The sequence below is a fragment of the Sarcophilus harrisii genome, chromosome 6 (assembly GCF_902635505.1).
Source record: "Sarcophilus harrisii chromosome 6, mSarHar1.11, whole genome shotgun sequence".
Taxonomy (NCBI): domain Eukaryota; kingdom Metazoa; phylum Chordata; class Mammalia; order Dasyuromorphia; family Dasyuridae; genus Sarcophilus; species Sarcophilus harrisii.
Window position 1 is genome coordinate 154038615 of NC_045431.1, and position 18901 is coordinate 154057515.

Consider the following 18901-nt stretch of genomic DNA (forward strand, 5'->3'; position numbering starts at 1 on the left):
AAATAATACCCAGATAAGTGTGTCTATCATAGGTACTATTTAATTATACAAACTAGTTTGGTGTTATATTGTAAGCCACAATTTTTGTAACTGCTTTTACATGAATCCACAAATACTATACATGCCAACATTCTCCATTGACAAATTGGAATATTAAGATTTTGCAAAAGGAAGGAATGTTTTATTTTGTAACTGCTTTTACATGAATCCACAAATACTATACATGCCAACATTCTCCATTGACAAATTGGAATATTAAGATTTTGCAAAAGGAATGTTTTTTTAAATGTCTTTTAGTCCAGCCACCTTGCTACTAAAATGGTTATTCTTCAACATTGTTGGCATAGGTCATTTATTTTTTATTTGAAAACTTCCAGTGACAGGGACTTCTCTCCTTCAGATTGAAGATATGCTCATTTTTGAAATGCCTTAACTGCCCTAGTTACATGTAAAAACAATTTTAAAAGTTCATTTTAAATCTTTGAATTCCAGTTTTTTCTCTTCCTCCCTTATCACTCTCCTGTCCATTGAGAAAACAAGGAGTTTGATGTAGTAGTCATACAAAACATTTCCATACTAGTAATGTTGTAAAAGAAAACTCAGACCAAAAAAAAATCCTCAAGAATAATAAACTTTTTAAATGTATGCTTCCATATGTATTCATACACCAACAGTTCTTTCTCTGAGGATGGATAGCATTTTTCATCATCTGTTCTTCAGTATTGGATTGGATCACTGTACTGATGACAATAAGTGACGTTCACAGCTGATCATCTTATACGATATTATTGTAACTTTGTGTACAGTGCATTTCACTTTACTTCAGCTCATTTAGATCTTTTCAGACTTTTATGAGAGCATCTTGCTCATAATTTCTTATAACACAATCATATTCCATCATAATCACATAGCACAATTTATTCAGTTGCTGTAAAGATTTGTGTGCATATGGGTTCTTTTCCTCTTTTTTAGGTTCTTTTGAGATAAATACCTAGTAAAGTTATTTCTAGGTCAAAGATATGTATGTTTTTATAATTAAGTAATTATTTTCTTTAGTGGGCTTTTGTACCTCCTTTCCCATTTGACCAATGTTAACTTTTTAAGATATTCTTCTTTTTAGTGAATTTTTGTGGCTCTTTTGCCATTGGTCAATTCTATTTTTAATGTGTTTTCTTCAGTATTTTTTTATGCTTCTTTTACCAAGTTGTTCATTCTCCTTTCACAACTTCTTTCATCATCTTATTTCTTTTTCCATTTTTCCTTTCCCATTTTTATGTCTTCCTTTAACACTTCCAGGAATTCTTATTGGGCTTGGGTTCAATTGGCATTTTTTTTGAGGCTTTGTTAATAGCTATATTGATAGTATTATCTTTTTCTGAGTTTATTTCTTAATCTTCCCTGCTACCATAATAGCTTGTTATGGTTAAGTTGTTTTTTTTTTTTGTTGTTGTTCATTTTTTTTCCAATCTATTTCTTAACTTTGAACCTCCATGTGAGCAAAGACTAATTTTAAAATAAAGTAGGCACTGTCCCAAGCTTCAGGCTTTTTGTACTGCTACTTTCAGAACTAGTTATGTGGGTCTACAAGTTTTTGGTGGTTCTTAGATAGTATGATTCAGGAAGAGGGGTAGTTATTGCTCTTCTGCTCTGTACCCCTGTTTTTCTCCATGAGAGAAAGTTTTCCTCTTTTCTTTAGAAAGATGATCAGCTCTATTGCTCCCTTGTGACTGACCCCTGGTATAGTATTCCTCTGTGACCTGAAACAGCAATCCAGAACTGTGTAGTCACGGCAGAGTTGCCAGTGAGCACTTCTAGTATAGGGTCACCTCTGATCTGTTGTCGACCCTCTTTCTGTCTCTGGGCTAAGAAATCCTGAAGCTGCTACTTCTAATTTGGCACAGTCAATCATGTGTGGACTTTCAATAGTTCACTCTGGCATCATAGACTTATTCTGCTTATCTTTTAATCTTTCTAAGGCCAAAAAAGTCTCCCCTCAATATTTTTTGGGGGCTCTGAGACTCCAAAATTTGAATACTAACCTTACTTTAAAGTTGTTTGGAGGAGAATGTTGGGAGAGTCGATTGGGTGGTTGCTCCTCATCTGCCATCTTGGCTCTACCTTTCTATTATTTTGCTTCTGAAAACAATTTGTGATATAAGAGAAAGAAGAATTTGCACTTGTAGCTTCTGGAGTGAAAATGTTTAACAACTATTCTAAAATATCATCTATAGATAATGAATGGAAAGGGAAAAATCATGGATGATTCCTTTTGACCAATTACCTTCCTCCACAATTTTTCCTATAGAATAAAAAATAATTTTTAAAAATTTACCTATTTAGCTGGATAAACCAATTATGTTTTAAAGAGTTTGTTCATCAGAAAATCAAACCCAAAATTAACTTAATAAAGGAAAAATAAACTCTTCACCTGCTTACATCCTGTTCACTTCTCTCCACCCCCAAGAAGTATGATGGGATGTGGGTTGCTGATACTGGGGGTTAGGGGACAATGCAGAAAGAGGAACCTGAAGATAGAGATGCTGAGTGTTATGTCAACTTCCTGGCCAACTTCATAGTGTTGCTAAGCATCAGTCTTGTTTATTGCTAACAAATCAAGAGTAGAAAGAAACTGTTCCTCCTCTGCCATCCTGGCTCTGCCTTTCTACGTGTACTTCTTATGTAGTGTGTGCTGGTGTGCTTACTGAATTTATTTTTCCCCTTTTCAAAACATAGCTTCTTTCTTTTTTTTTTTCTTTCTTTCTTTTTTTCTTTCTTTCGTTTTCTTTCTTTCTTTCTCTCTCTCTCTCTTTCTCTTTCTTCCTCTCTCTCTCTCTCGTTCTCTTTCTCTTTCTCTCTTTCTCTCTTTCTTTTGCAATTAGGGTTAAGTAACTTATCTAGGGTCACACAGCTAGGAAATGTTAAGTGTCTGAGGCCAGATTTGAATTCAGATCCTCCTGACTTCAGGGCTGGTGCTCTGATCCACTGTCACCTAGCTACCCCTATGGCTGATTTCTTATAAAGAAAATTGATTTTCAGGGGATATATTAATCAAGTTACCACCATGTTATAACTAAATAAAGTCAACCTCTGTCAGGTTAAAGAGTGAGTGGGAAATGATAATTAGTCCATGATTTTTGCCTCCTTAATATTCTTTTATCCTAGTAAATTAAAAGAGTTGTGTGATTTTCCTTGTTTTCCTTGTATTTTGATTACTATGACCCTTTTCTCTTTTGTTTGCCCTCCTCAAAATCAAATTGAGGTTAAAATAATTTTTCAACTATCTCTGAGATTGTTTATGCTTATTCTGTCAGAGTAGTGAATACTTTTTGTTTGTTCTCATGGAACATTTTTGCCTTGTATCTTCATAAAAAAATCAAGCAAAATATTATGGTCATCTCTAAAATCTATTTATAAAAGTTTAGTCTCAGGCCTTTTACTTACTGTGTAATAGATATAAAAATATTTTTGTCTGTGGAAGTGTCAATGAATTAATAAACATTAAATGCCTGCTACATGCCACATCCTGAACTAAACTCTGGAGGCACAAAGACATAAGCTTCATTCTGTTGCAAATTGTTAATAATAACATTGCTGTGATAGAAAGTTTAGTTTATCCTAGACTCTCATCTTGGGCTTAGTTCACAAAGACATAAGCTTCATTCTGTTGCAAATTGTTAATAATAACATTGCTGTGATAGAAAGTTTAGTTTATCCTAGACTCTCATCTTGGACTTAGTTTATTATTATTATTATTATTATTATTATTAAATTTGAAGTTGTACTTTCTTTGAAAACTGTAATTAAATCCTATCTCAGCTTGGCTCCTTTTTCTTTTGTGTACCTACCCATAATGTAATGGGTAATGTAATGAGTACTATTTAATTCATTACAAAAAAAAATTTCTTAATTTTTTACATTTTAAATTTTAAACAACCAAAAGGAAACAGGTCTATGTTTCATAAGAATATATATCCAGAGTTTTTCTTAGGGCATTGACAGAGGAAAAAAAAATATTGCTGCACTGACTCAAATAGGAAGTATCTCTAAAGACAGAGAAATCTCAGGCTCACCTAGCTTAGTCCTTGTGTCCTAACTGTCATGTCTTGTTTCTGCTGAGGTAGAGGAATGCACTCAGGGCTCTCACGAGGTGCTACCTTAGATGTCTGAGAAAGAGAACATTATATTCTACATATTGAAGACTGAAATTCAACTCAATCTCACCCACCCCCATCCTCATCAAATCAACTGGGGTGTGTTTGATATACTTGTCTATAGATTCAGTTTGGAAAATTCTCTAGGTTTCTGGGACAGTTAAAAACATTCTCCTTTCAAGATATTCCCCCAGTTCCTTGTATTAAAATCTCAAAATCTATATGATACAATTCTTTTCTTTTTGATGTCAGAAAATTTGAATTTTTATTTTGCCTCAGACATTTATTGTTTCTGTGATTACAAGCAATTTACTTATATTATTAAGCACTTATTATATGCCAGACACTGTGCTAATTGGTCACATTTAAAATACAAGCAAAAAAAAGGGGGGGGGGATCATCCTTACCTTCAAAGAGGGTGTCACAATTATAGTTTGTAATATTAATCTGATACTTGATGTGTGACATTTTATAATGCTAATTATCTTTTTCATGTAGGTGTATGCGCATAACCTCTTCTTACTAGATTATTAATTCCTTGGGAACAGGGCCCATGTTTTATGTCTTTGTAATCCAGCATATGTCTTGCACACAGGTGGCATTCAGTATTTGCTAATTGATTGTTCTGCTCTATTGGAAACCGACAATGTTTCTATTGTGTGTAAATGATACATATTTATTGTATATGATATACGATACATCTATATAATGTGCTTTTTTCTATATAATCCATATGCATACATATATTTCAGTTCAATTAAATTTTGAATTATTTAATTAAACAATTCAGTTCAATTAAAAATTTAAATTACATAGCACTGTGATAATACAAAGATAAAAATGATATTCAGTATATCCTTATCAGATTGGATATAATGTGCACATTTGGTACCAAAAGGCAGTGTGCATGCAGTAATACAATATTATTTCAATAAGGGAAGGGCTTTTTTTTATTATTAAAATGAGACATCAGAATGGGGCATATAAGAAGGTAGAGCCTGAATAAGTTTTTTTAAGGAAGGTAGGGATTCTCTCAGAAAGAAGTGAGGATGAAGCACATTTAAGACATGGAGGATTTTCCACAAAGGTAGATAGATGGTACTTTCATATGTGAAAAACAGCCACAAACTAATACAGAAATAGCTCAGTACTCTAAACTCAAAAGCAGGCAGGACCAATATTGATCACATTAGATAGGTGAAAGAAATAGGGATGCAGAGAGATTGTGATTTGCCTAAGGGTTACATAGTTCCTTGAGGACAGAACACAGATCTTCCCACTGTTATTAACTCCATTCTAATTGGATTTTAAATGATTCAGAAATAATCAGTTGATTGTTGTAGAATTATCTTATATTGCAAGATTGTTCTAAAGTGCTGATTTGACCACATCACTCTAATGCAAAAAAATTATTAGTGATTTTCTATTGGTTCTAGAATGAAATATAACCTCTTTACTTTGATATTTATGGTCTGTGACAATGTATATTGACTCTTCTAGATTTCTATCTCCATATTCCTTTTCACACATTTAATTTTCTAGTCAAATTAACTTATATATTGTTTTTTGAGCTCACTATTCCATCTCTCCACTTCATCTTTGCATGTTCTTCTGTGTAAACTTCTACCTGTAAGAAACTACCTAAAAGGTTTAGCTGGCTATTCCTACTAGAAGCCCTTTGTGATTCTCTCTAGTTATAAATTTTCTTTCCCTATTAAAATATTTATGTACATGTTGTACTTTGAAGTAGAATATAAGCTCTTTAAGGTCAGAAACTATGTATTTATATATGTGTGTCTTGTATCTTCAATAATTGATCACATTGAAAAAAAGCCTTTTGTATTTTACATTAATTAAAAACAAAAGAAAACCTTTTCAAATAATCCCACTTTGAAGATATTTTTCAGAGAATAACATGAAGAATAACACTTGCTTATTACCTGCACAGAAGACATATAAATTTTTGTTAAATTGAACTGAATTTTTTTAAATTGAAAGTTCTTGGCATATTCTTCATTCTCAATACCACAGATTAAACATGCTTGGCCAATATTCTCTTTATAAATTGAGCCATTACCTTATAATTTCACTTATTATTTCATTTCTATGGATTTGCATTCCCAAGCAGTTGTTCTGACTGTTTTATATTCTCTTTATAAATTGAGCCATTACCTTATAATTTCACTTATTATTTCATTTCTATGGATTTGCATTCCCAAGCAGTTGTTCTGACTTTGTTTCTCATGTGAATTTTGTCATTGTAGAATCATGGTTTTCTATCCTCGTGATTACTTCTGCTTTGCAGGCCACATATTCTGTTTTCACAATTACTGTTTCTCTTTTAAACCATTCAGCAACATCTGCTGTGGTTCTATACTTTGGGGAATTCACAAGATCCTCTGTCTCATCTGGTTTTGATTAATTTTTCTGTGTCTTGCAATATTTATTCTTAGATATCTGGACTCATTTAACTTATTTGAAGGGTATCTTTCCTTATCTTATTAATATCTTCCATGTTGTTGTATATCTTATCCTCAAGGTCTATAAATCATTTTTTTTTCCTCCTGACAACTTTGGCAATTTCAATCCTTTCTTCTGTATTTCCCTATCACTCACTTTTTGACTCTTCCCTTTGCTAAAGAATTGTCAAAGCTAGATAGATACCATTTCGTGGTTGCTTTTTAAATTAGACAGCATGGGAAAAAATAGCTAATGATTTCTGATGAAGGTTTTTCAAAATAAAGTGTCTGATTTGTTGTAATTTATATCTCTTTATAAAAGTTTGTCACAAAGTTATAGAGTTTTATTTAAATTACTTTCTCATTTTCTTTTAGAACTCTTGAAGTTTCTGTGAGCTTGAATGAAGGAAAATCCGTCCTCTACAGCTCATTGACAGTCACAGCTACAAAATGTGTAAGTAAACAAGAAAATACTGTAAAGATTACATTTGGGGATCTGGATGTGCTAAGTTCATCAAATACTAGAACATGCCAGAGCTAACTAAATTAGATATGAATTACTCCAAACTTTTACTTTATATTTTCTGGGAATTATAGTTGAATTCGTGACTAGTGTATTTTTTTTTACTTTTAGATGCTCTAGTGTCTTTTTGTCTTCATTTGTGTTTGTCATCATTTGTCACCATTGATGATGGAATTCCTTTTTCATTCTTCTAGCCTTTCTTCCCAATTTGCCTTATTTGGTGCTGTTTTCTGTGCCCTTTGTTTCTGCTACTGTTTTCTCTGGTTATTGTTGATTGTATCTTTCAAGCATTTTAGGGGCAATTCAAGTTGGAGGCCTACAGTTTTTCAATACTCCCAAACTTCTCTGACCTAGCAAAGTCTGATTCCTGTCTGACCTAGCAAAGTCTGATTGCTGTCTTCCTAATCATAATTTTATAAGTTCCTCAACTGGTGTTTGGTCTCACAGACACACCTGTGACCTTGCTTTTGATTGAAAATCTAGTGGAATATTGCTTGGCCCAACTACCATTAACTAGCTGGAAAACTCTGTAGTTTTATGTTTTAGAACGGCAGACTTCCCCCTATTTCCAAGTTTACTGCTTTTGTGTTTCTTCTTTAGGCTTCAGGTTGACCTGAAGCCTGGAACTGAGACCTCATTTCACTCAAAATGTCAGAGCCTTATAGTTACTGCTTTTTTTCCCCAATACAACTCAGTTTTATTCCACATGCATAAGTACACAAAGACATTTACCACATGGAACATCTATTGATTGAAATTTGGCAGACATTTCTGATCATTTGTGACCTATATCAACTTCAGGCATCACAACATTTTCATAAGGTGTCTTCTTCATGTCATCTTTTGTTTGTGAATTGTCAGTGAAATCACTTGACATTTACAAGGAGAAGTCCAAAAAAGAATAAAACAAATCCACAAAATACTAAAAGCTTACACTAGGATGACAATATGAAGTTTACCACACTACTGAAAGATCTAAAGTGGGATGAAGTTTGATCTGACTGTCTTCTTGGACAGAGATTGTGAGGGATGGAAAGATGTTAACTGGGGCAGCTAACTGGCATAGTGGAAAGAGCACCAGCCCTGGAGTCAGGAAGACCTGAATTTTCAAATCTGGCCTCAGACACTTAACACTTACTACTATTTGTGTGACCCTGGGCAATTCATTTAACCCTGATTACCTCAAAAAAAATGTTAACCACTGGAGCATTTTTTACTTTCCTTAACAAAAAGGGATTGCAAGTGGAAAAAGTTTGAGAAGGCCTGATCTAGACTGTACATTTTTAAAATTTTAAATATTCTATCTTTTCATTCATTCATTCATTTATTTTTTAGCCCTCAGTGCCTTGTTGCTTGTGAATACTCAATAAATATTTATGTAATGAAGATATGCTTGGTGTTTTCATGTTTGTTATGCCACAGTTCTCTTTTATTGTCTTAACTCAGTTTCCCTAATTATCCTGACTCAGATTACCTAATTGTTCTGCCTCAGTTTACAGTTGTTCTGCTCAATCCTGCAAAACCAACCCTCCCTCTTAATCAGAATATTTGATAAGGATAAAAGATCCTATGTTTTAGAATATCAGAATGCCTCTCACATCCCAAGCTATCAGAATATCAGATACCATTTTATCAAGATGCCTCTCCCATTTTTAGAAGTCTTCCCCTGCTATATCATCCCCCTTCCAGTGGCTCACCCCACCCTGTCAGAGCCCATTCCTGTTGTCAGCACTCTGACTTTGTCCCTGCCTCAGTCTATCCCCTGAGTCTGAGCCACGTGTATATATGTTATTGAGAATTCACATTGTTTGCTGGATTCTTGGAGATGATAGTGTCATTCAGCCCGGGACCAAACCATGGATCCATTTGGTCCCAGTAAATCTCTCCCATTTAAATAAATTTTTAAATACTCTCTAATCTCTATCTTGCCTCAGTTTCTCCAGCATTACATTTTGACTTCTGTTTTTGAATGTATATATACAAGAGGTTGTTAGCCATGATTTATGTCTATTTTTCATTACCAGGCCCTACAGATTCTATTTTCTCCTACATTTCAACATATTTTTAAGTAAATCATTGGCTTATGCCTAGAAGATAAAATTACCTTCTAAAAGTTTTAGCAGAGTTAGGTTCTTAGATTTAATTTCCTTATTAGTGTATGAAGTTTGAATATTCAAAAGAGAGGAAATGCAAATATTTTGCAAGATTTAAAAATCTTTATTGTGGTTTCAGTTTTGACAACTCCATTTAGGAAGTGGGAAAAAACATTATATATTTAAATGTTCAATACAATACAATTCCACAAACATTTAAGTTTTTACTATTGGTTGTATTGTGTAAATGAAGCACTGAAGAATATGAGGAGGTTGATGAGTCAAGGAACCAAAATATGATGAGGTGAAGTCTAGTTTTGGGGGCTCCCAGTATGGGAACCAACAATATCATGAGGTTTAGGTTTTGAAGTTCCCTTTAGTAGGGAACCAAATGATAAGATCTCGATTTTAGGGAACAAAAATGAGATTAGGGTTTCTGGTGGTTAGGGAGTTAAATGATAAGATCCAGTGGCAGGATGGTTCAGGAAACCAAATGGAAAGGTTTGGCTCCGCTACACGTCCCCCTTTGGATTTGGCATATGGGTAGGGGAGTTTTAGGGAATTCCCTTCTGCCGGAGCAGATTTTCTGTAAAGGATTTACAAACCCGAAAACCTAGATTGATAAAAGGTTTATTATAGGGAATTATTATTGGGAAGTAATATTAGAAATCCTGACAGAGAGGCATAAAGTCTCATTAGGGAAATAAGTGAGGGTAAAGAGAGGATAGCACTGGAAGAGAATATTATTCCAGGGGGCAGAGGTTTCCTTGGCACAGCATGGCATAGCCTAGCATGGAATAGCATGGCATGTTTAGAACCTCTGCAAAGAGAGGATTTTAGTTTGGCTCTTTTATAATAGGAGCTTTAGCTACAAGCTGAAGGGGGCTAATGGGTGGAGTCCCAAGTTGGCTCATCTACTAGCTGGGTTTCAGCTTGAGCTGGAATTTTAATATAATTCAATAGAAGATAACAGAAGGAAACTGTCTTGTTTCTCTTGGGTGGGGTCCCTCACTGAGGCAGAATTGAAGGAGATTTTCTCCTTCAAGGAGTTTTAGAGTTTCGGGGTCCCTTCTTCAAATTGGCTTTGCTAATGTCAGTAATAAATTTTGTCATAGAATGGTATTCAACATGTATGTCTTTGAGTTCTTGAATCTTTATGTATTCTTAAGATATTTTATCTCTTGATAGTTTTGACAAATTCTTTAGATTTCTGTTGTTCTTAGAATGGACATTCAGTTTATATTTAGTAAGTAGTCTTTCAGGCTTTCTGGCTTTTTTATTGTTATTTTACAAAATTCTTGTGTTTAAGAAAAAGCAAAGCAGTATAAGAATTCTTCATGAAGATAGACTAAAATATAATTACAACTACATGCAGAAAGCGAAGGGCTGAGAAAGTTTAGCAAAACATATAATATAAAAAGTTATATTAACCATAAAAATAATAGAACTTAGAAAAACTCTTTGAAGCTTCAAAAAGTTTTAATTTTAGGGTAGGTATTGATCCTCTGATGTAACTGACATAAGTAAATCCTCAATGAGGTTTTCTTATTTGTCAAGCAGATTGGTACTTTCCCTGAAATTTATATTCTTTAAAAAATTGTCTAGATCAGAGCTGTCAAACTTTCAACATGTCTGAGTGAGTCTGGAACCAGATTATATGTAATTGGGAATTTTTTTTTTAACAAAATAAGCATAAAAATGACATAAATAATGCTAATTTGTGGTTTTCTAAGACAATAAACATCTGGTAAGGATCTTTTTCCATTTAAGTTGGATACCACTGGTCTCATAAATGAGAGATTGCTGCTTGTTGAGGATCACATAATTGGTATATGTCCAGTATGGGATTTATTCTCTTCTTCCCAAATCTTAGGCCATTTCTTATACTAGTATTGCGTTTGGAGTCAGGGTACAAAATCTCAGTTCATCATATGATCTTCTTTGGTGAGCTTTGAATAGTGTATAAGATATGAAACACTGTACCTTAAGTACATATCTAGGGGAAGAAAAGGGATGGAAATATGGTAGGGGGGGAAGAAAGGATTGAAAGGTAAGAAGCAAAAAGCTAAAAATAAAGTTTGGAGATGATTATACTTTTGCATTGCACTTTCCTGCTTCATTTAAAACAGATCTATGCTTGGGATTTGGATTACTGTTTTGCTGAACATTGACTTTTCTCTTGCAGTCCAATGGAATTGCAGCTGTCATTGCAATTTTGGTGCTACTACTTCTAGTGGGCATCGGCTTAATGTGGTGGTTCTGGCCCCTTTGCTGCAAAGTGGTGAGTAAGAAGACATCAAAAACATCAGGTTGTTCTTGCTGTCGATTTTTTTTTAAGAAAAAAAGATCTGAAAATATGAACTAAGAGGAAATTATTGAAAGGTTTTCAAAAAGACCAACAGGAAAGAACCTGTTAGTTTTCTTAGTCATTATTATAATTGGTTAAGTTGGTTGTTAACACCTCTATGTGTCAAGAAATGTCAATGACCAAATTTCCTAGATCACTTGATTTTGAAAATTTTGTAGGTGAGGGAAGGATAAGGTTGGAAGGAGTTCTCAATAGATTCTGTACAAGAAAAATTAGAAATGAAAAGAAATGAGATTATGTCAGGTTTCTTTAGCAGAAGTTGATAATCTGCTCAATATTATTATTGAAAGTTTATGAGTTCTTTGTTTTCTCTTTAACCAGTTAAGTATGTTTGGTGTTACAGGATCACTTTCATATTTAAAAGGAATCTTACAATTATACCATGGAGTTGTCAAGAGTATCTAAAAAACTTGCAGATATGATATAGGAGTATGAAAGTATCTGTGAAAGTCTTAGGGGAGAACTTCACTTTGCATCATTTAAGTACTTTTCATGCAAGTATTCTATGCTAAGTAAAAAGAGAAGAAAAAGATGAAAAACGTTTTTTTTTCAGAAGTATCCAAACAATCTTTTTTGGATTCTTCTTTGTTTCTATAAATACCAGTATGTAAATGATTTCATATAAAAACACTCCTTCAGAGCCTTCCTACTTCTAAATTTAGGGGAAAATGTTTATTGAGTAAAACCCAGAACACCATGCAATGCTCCATAGTAGATCATCTTTCTATTACTTTTGATGACTGGTCTGAGATTTGTACTTTTTTTAAATTATCCTTTTAAAAACTCCACTCTGGATTTCAATAATTTTATATGGTTTCATAAGGCAAATTTTATAGTTCTTATTCAATTACTAATAGTTTTAACTATGTCAGAGCTGCAGAATAGAAACAGTTATAGTAGAGATAGTAAACATCCTGAATTAGTCCATTTCCTGTGTTACTGTTTCATATTCAAGCAGTTTCCTGTCCCAGGTCTCTTGAGTAGAGTTCTGAAATTCTTATAAGAAGGAATAACAGGTGTTCGGATACCCTACCCTTATAAAGATAAGACCCTAATAAATCATGTTGTCTCGCTGTGGGTTTCCTGCTTTTCAAAGATCACCATTCAATGACTGTAGTGTTCAAAAATGTCATTAATGTCAGACTTCTGCGCACTGCTGCTTAAAAGGACATTGTTAAGCCAGAGAATATGCAGAGGAGAGCAGCCAACATTTTGTGGAGATTTGAGTCTTTGTCAGGTGAGGATTTGGGTAAGGAAATGGCCATATTTAGATAGACTATGAAAACTGTCTTCAAGTATTTGAAGAACTGTCTAATGGAAAAAGGAGATGATACTTTTTCTGCTTGTCCTCAAAGAGCAGAAACAGGAACAGTGTATCTCTGATAGAGATAGTGGAATAGGTAAGTTTTCATTCATTCATCCACCAATTAAGATGATTAGAAACCTTTGTGAACTCTGTTAAAGGGATCAGAAGCAATGTGATCTTAAGTAAATAGACCTTGTAGTTTTTAGTACAGAAGGGAACAAACTCCATTCCCTATATCCTTGTGCAAAAAGAAAGTAAAGAGAAGTTGAGTGCTTTGTATATGAATTGGGGCCAAGCAAGAGATATAATTGCCAGTATCCTGCCTGAGATGTTTCAGAGATTAGTCAGCCCTCAGTTGACTACAGTACAAGGAGAAAATCATGGAGACCTTAAATAGAATAGAGGAATTTCAGTAGTCCTAATGAAAAAATCTGAATTGACTTAAATTTTTGAAATGTAAACAAAGGAGAAAACAAACATTTGGAAGGAGATAAATTATGTTTAAATGTTTAAATTTTAATTGGAAGGAAAAAAGCAAGGACACTTTCAGAATTTCATTCTCTTCAAGGGTCATAGAGAGAATAAAGAAAGACATATAAGTCATAGATGAGAATTTATTCTATTTATTTTGAAAAGAGAGGAAAGGGAGAAGTAGGGGGTGAAAGGAATGTTCTACAGAAGGGATAAGAACTTACTTTTCCTCATATTTGGGGTGCTTCAAAAAAGATATATAAATGACTTCTTTTGGGAGTTTGGACTTTGAAGGGAAGCCATTGATTGATTATATGATAGTATAACATGATCAAATGAAGGTTATTGTATTTTATATTCATTTTTTAAAATATCACTTTGATTTATTGAATTAAAAATAGGGGATACCTAGAAGTATTTTTAGGCGACAAAGAAGAAACCAGTAGATAAGGAGATGCTGAGTGAGAATCATAGTGGGGAAAATGGTTAAAGGGAGCAAGCTACAGGAAAATATGGGAAGAGATAGAATTAAGGGCACAGATAGAAGCTTTTCTTTTGGCAAGGATATAGGCAAGACATTCCTTTTTCTAATAACCAGAATATAGGAGATGAGATTTGGGAAATATGCTCAAAGAAAAAATTTAAAAAATAATTTCATATAAATTTGGGGAAACATGTATGAATTGATGCAGATTGAAATGAGCAGAACCAGGATAATAATTTATACAATAAAAACATTGCAGAGAAAAACAACTTTGAAAGACTCAAGAATTCTGATCAAAGCAGTGACCAATAAAGAATCTAGAAGACCTGTGATGAAGCATGTTACCCATCTTCTGACAAAGAAGAAAGGGATTCAAGGTGCAGAAAAAGATACATTTTTAGACATGATGACTGTATTGATTTATTTTACTTAATTTTGCTTATTCATTATAAAAGAGTTCCCCCCACCTCTTTTTAAAATTGTATGAGACTTGGAGAAGATAGCTGTACTAATGTCATAAAGAAAGAGGGAAATATATATTCTAAATTTAACAGAAGAGACTAGAAAGAAGTTTAGAAGCAAACATAAGATAAGTATTAATTATATATTTTTAAAAAATTTGACCTGTTTCATATACAGTTTATGTCCTACTTGTAATACTTAAATATGAGTTCATGATTTTTAAAGTTTAGATTTAAAAAGGAAAGAAGATGAAAGAAAGAAAGATGGAAAAATAAGAAAGAAAAGGATCAAAGGAAGAAAGGATAGTGAATGATATAGAGGGATTTTGTTATATGGAAGAGATAAATTGTATTTGAAATGAGATCTTCTGCTGAAGGGAAGGAGAGAAAAGGTGATGTAGGTAACTTTTAATAGAGAAGAGTTTTGGACTAGTTACTATTGAGAGTGTGACATCTATCAGGTAAGAATAGATGGTGTGCTGTGAGGCATTGAGGGTCCTGTTGAAATTCAATAACATAACTTCATTATTGGCCAGATAGAAATTTTATTCAGTGGTCTTTTACAGCACATGAATATGAACAGAAAAGGCCAATGGCAGATATAAAATACAGTTGGGGAGTGGCCAAAGAGGCAAGGAATTCAAAGTAAAGGGAAAGACTGTGAAAGGAGTAAAATGAATTAATATTTAGTTTTTTGACTAGGTGTCCAGAAGAGCTGTCTCCATATGGATTATCTTACCTTCTCGGCCATTCCTCCTCCCATTCTCCTCACCGCCTTAATCTTTGATCCCTTTAACCATTAAACCTCTTTAACCCCTTAACCTAAGCTATCTCATAACCTATCCTGAAGGAAGAGCTGTTATCTTCCTCTACTATTTGTCTGTTTGCAGTTTTTGAATGAAAGTGAATTCTTTGGATGAAAAATAGGGGCGACAAGCTCTGCTATCTACCCTGCCTATATGCATTACATTCTCTTAACCCTGTCCTCTCAATGAATTAAATAACCCAAGCATCTCTGAGTCAAGCAATTAGACCCACAGATTTACTTAGTAAGACTTGTGGTCCTCTATCTATATACCATATAGCTAAGTATTCTCTTATGTTTTCTCCCCCAATTAGAATGTGAATTCTTTGAGAGTGAGACTGTTTACTTTTACCAATTTTATCCCCTGTACTTAGTGCAATTCTTGGCACATAGTAACTTATCAGTATGTGTTTTGTTCTTAATTCTCATTCACGTTTGACTAAATAGCTTCAAAGAAACACGAGTTCAGAACTTCAGCTCCCTTCTATTACAGTTTAAGAAACTGAGGCTCAGAGATGTTGCCTGATGTGTTCTTTATTGTATAGGTAATAAATGCCAGAGCTAAGATTGAAACCAAAATTTTCTGACTCCAAATCATAGATTCTTCTGAACCATGCTTCTTAAGCGTGTTAGAAGTGATAGAGTCACTTTTCTCTAATTTATTTTCTTTGGGTCCCTCATTCTTTAGCAAAAATCAGTCATTTCTTCATGCTCAGAGAATTTTAGGTATTACATATACAATAAATTTTAATTTGAGAGATCATTCTAAAAGTTGTTGTTCTGAAACTGAATTTACTCATTTTAAATAGAGATTTCACAGGAGGAGCTATCTCATCATGGCTTTATAGAATCATTTCCTTGGCCAGCAACAGCTGTGCTGCGCTTTCCAAATAGTAATAATGATTCTACATTGCACTTCCTTTTATTGTTGAAGAGGGCTTATGGTGCCTTTATTGAGTTATATAGAAATCAGCCTGATTTTCTGAATGAGCAATAAAACCTAAGTATTTTAATTTTTAATATGCTGTCTTTGCACCGTTAATTAAAATAATTTATGTTCTGTTACTTCTTGAAATAGAGTGTTATCTTAGGACCTATTGCTTCCATGTTGCTAACTTCCAAGCACTCATTTAAACTAAACAGAGCACCAAACTACTCTCTATCCTAGTTTGTTTTGACTACAGAAACTGTAACTCATTATAATGTATTTTTATGATTTATTTTCCAATCCCTATGAGATATTTTAAAGGAATCAGTCAGTATTTTTCCTGAGAAAGAAGTATAAATGATTTATTTCTTTAAAGATATAACAAAGAAAAGGGAGAATATGAGATATCTCATGCTTACTTTGGTCTTAAAAACATTAAATTTCATTTTATTCAGGAAAAAACTGCAGTTTCTAAGTATTGATCATTAGGGATTTTTTTTGCTGATATAGTTTTATTCCTCTTCAAAATACAAATTTTCTTAAAAAGGATATAAAATAAACCCACAAATCATGAGCATTTCTGTATATTACCAACAAAACTCAGTAAAAAGAGATAGAAAAATAAATTCCACTTAAAATAATCATAGACTGTATAAAGTATTTGGGAATCTACTTGAAAAGATGAACCCAGAAACTATATGAACACAATTACAACTTATTTTCCTATGAATAAATATGATCTAAACAAGTGGAAAAATACCAATTACTCATGAGTAAGCTGAGTTAACATAATAAAAATTACAATCCTACCTAAACTAATTTATATATTCAGTGCCATACCAATCAAAATACCAAAAATTAATTTATAGAGCTGGAAAAAATAATTTAAAAATTATCTGGGAGGACAAAAGATCAGGAATATCAAGGGAATTAATGGAAAAATAAAAGCAAAGTAAGGTGGCCTACCTGTGTCAGATCTAAAACTATGTTATAAAGCAACACCAACTATTTGGTACTGACTAAGAAATAGAGTAGTAGATCAGTAAAATAGATTAGATATATGAAACATAAAGCAAGTGATTATGATCATCTGCATTTTGATACATTCAGAGATGTCAGCTTCTGGGATCAGTACTCATTATTTGACAAAAACTGATGGAAAAATTGGAAAATAGTGTAGTAGAAACTAGGCATACCCCAACATCTTACTTCCCCATATCCAAATAAGGTCAAAATGAGTATATGATTTAGATATAAAAGGTGATAGTATAAGCAGTTTAAGAAAGCAAGAAATAGTTGGCCTGTCAGATTTATGAAGAAGGGAAGGATTTATGACCAAACAAGAGATAGGGAACATTATGAAATACATAGAGAATAATTTTGATTACATTAAAATAAAAAGGTTTTATATAAACAAAACCAATACAACCAAGGTTAGGACAGCAGAAAGATTAGAAACATTTTTTACAGCCAGCATTTTTGATAAAAGCATCATTTCTCAAGTATATAGAGAACTGAGTCAAATTTGTAAGAATATAAATCATTCTCCAGTTGATCAGTCGTCAAAGAATAGGAACAGGCAGTTTTCAGATGAATAAATTAAAGCTACCTAATAGGCATATGAAAAAAAAATCTCTAAATCACTATTGATTAGAGAAATACAATTTAAAGCAACTTTGAAGTACCACCCTCACATCTATCAGATTGGATAATGTGACAGAAAGGAAAATGATAAATGTTGGGAAAATTGGGACACTTAGCATTGTTGGTGCAATTGTGATCTAACTATTCTGGAGAACAATTTGGAACAATGACCAAAGGGTTTATACCCTTTTATCAAGCAATACTACCTCTAGATTTGGATCCCAAAGATATCATTAAAAAGGGAAAAGGCTCTATATGTACAAAAATATTTATAGCATCTCTTTTTGTGGTAGCAAAGAAATGGAAATTGAGGGGATGCCTATAAATTGGGAAATGGCTGTACAAGTTGTGGTATTAGGCCAGAAGAAATAATAAGCAAGCAAATTTCAGAAAATCTTGGAAAAACATACATGAAAGGATGATGAAAGAAGTAAGCAGAACAAGAATAGTACATAGTAGCATTATGTGATGGTCAACTATGATTAACTTAACTCTTCTCAGAAATATAATTATTTAAGACATTTCCAAAGATTTATGGTGGAAAATGCTATCCATATCCAGAGAAAGAACTATGGAGTCTGAATGTAGATTGAAGCATATTATCAGTCTCACTTCATTTTTTGGTGGCTTTTTCCTTCTATTTTTTTTTTTCTTTCACATCATGACTAATGTAGAAAGACCAGGGACATCTCAGTTGTCCTGATCTATACCTTGCCACTTGACTCAGATTTCTGGAGGAGATGGGAAGTCGGTGACTTTGCATAACTCATCTTCACTTAAATCTCTCACTCACATTTCAAATTGTGTCATGGTCCTCTGAGAATGAAAGACAAACAACAACAATATGGAAATATTTATATGATTGCACAAGTATAACATATCAGATTGTTTGCTGTCTTAGGAAGAGGAAGTAGTAGGAAGAAGGGAGGGAGAAAAAATTTGAAATGAAAAATTTTATTAAAAATGAATGTTGAAAACTTTCTTTATATGTAATTGGAAAAATGAAATACAATTTACCAAAAGAAAAAGAGAAAAAAGGAGGGTAATATTTTTTAACAATTTTATGTGCATGCAGAGATAGCTGTTTTATTGGCTTACAACACTTGCTGATGGCTTGGGCAGTCTTTTTAGTTACTGGCAAGAATCAATCCTGAAATCCTACTTCATCTGTACTCCTTGTAGAGTATCGTTATTATTTTTTTTCCTCT

The 18901-nt window shown here is 33.2% G+C and overlaps 1 protein-coding gene across 2 annotated transcripts in view; it reads left to right on the top strand.

Annotated features, from left to right (window-relative positions):
* ANTXR2 (ANTXR cell adhesion molecule 2) overlaps positions 1-18901 on the top strand; it is a 196246-nt gene that overhangs the window by 85893 nt on the left and 91452 nt on the right. Inside the window, exons 11-13 of one of the 2 annotated variants that reach the window (XM_031944269.1) lie at positions 6986-7064; positions 11412-11507; positions 14115-14527. In XM_031944269.1, coding sequence (XP_031800129.1) covers positions 6986-7064; positions 11412-11507; positions 14115-14288 — 349 coding nt within the window. In that variant the 3' untranslated portion in view covers positions 14289-14527. Of the gene's footprint in view, positions 1-6985; positions 7065-11411; positions 11508-14114; positions 14528-18901 lie in introns of those variants that run through there. The other variant, XM_012552052.3, reaches the window with a different exon arrangement.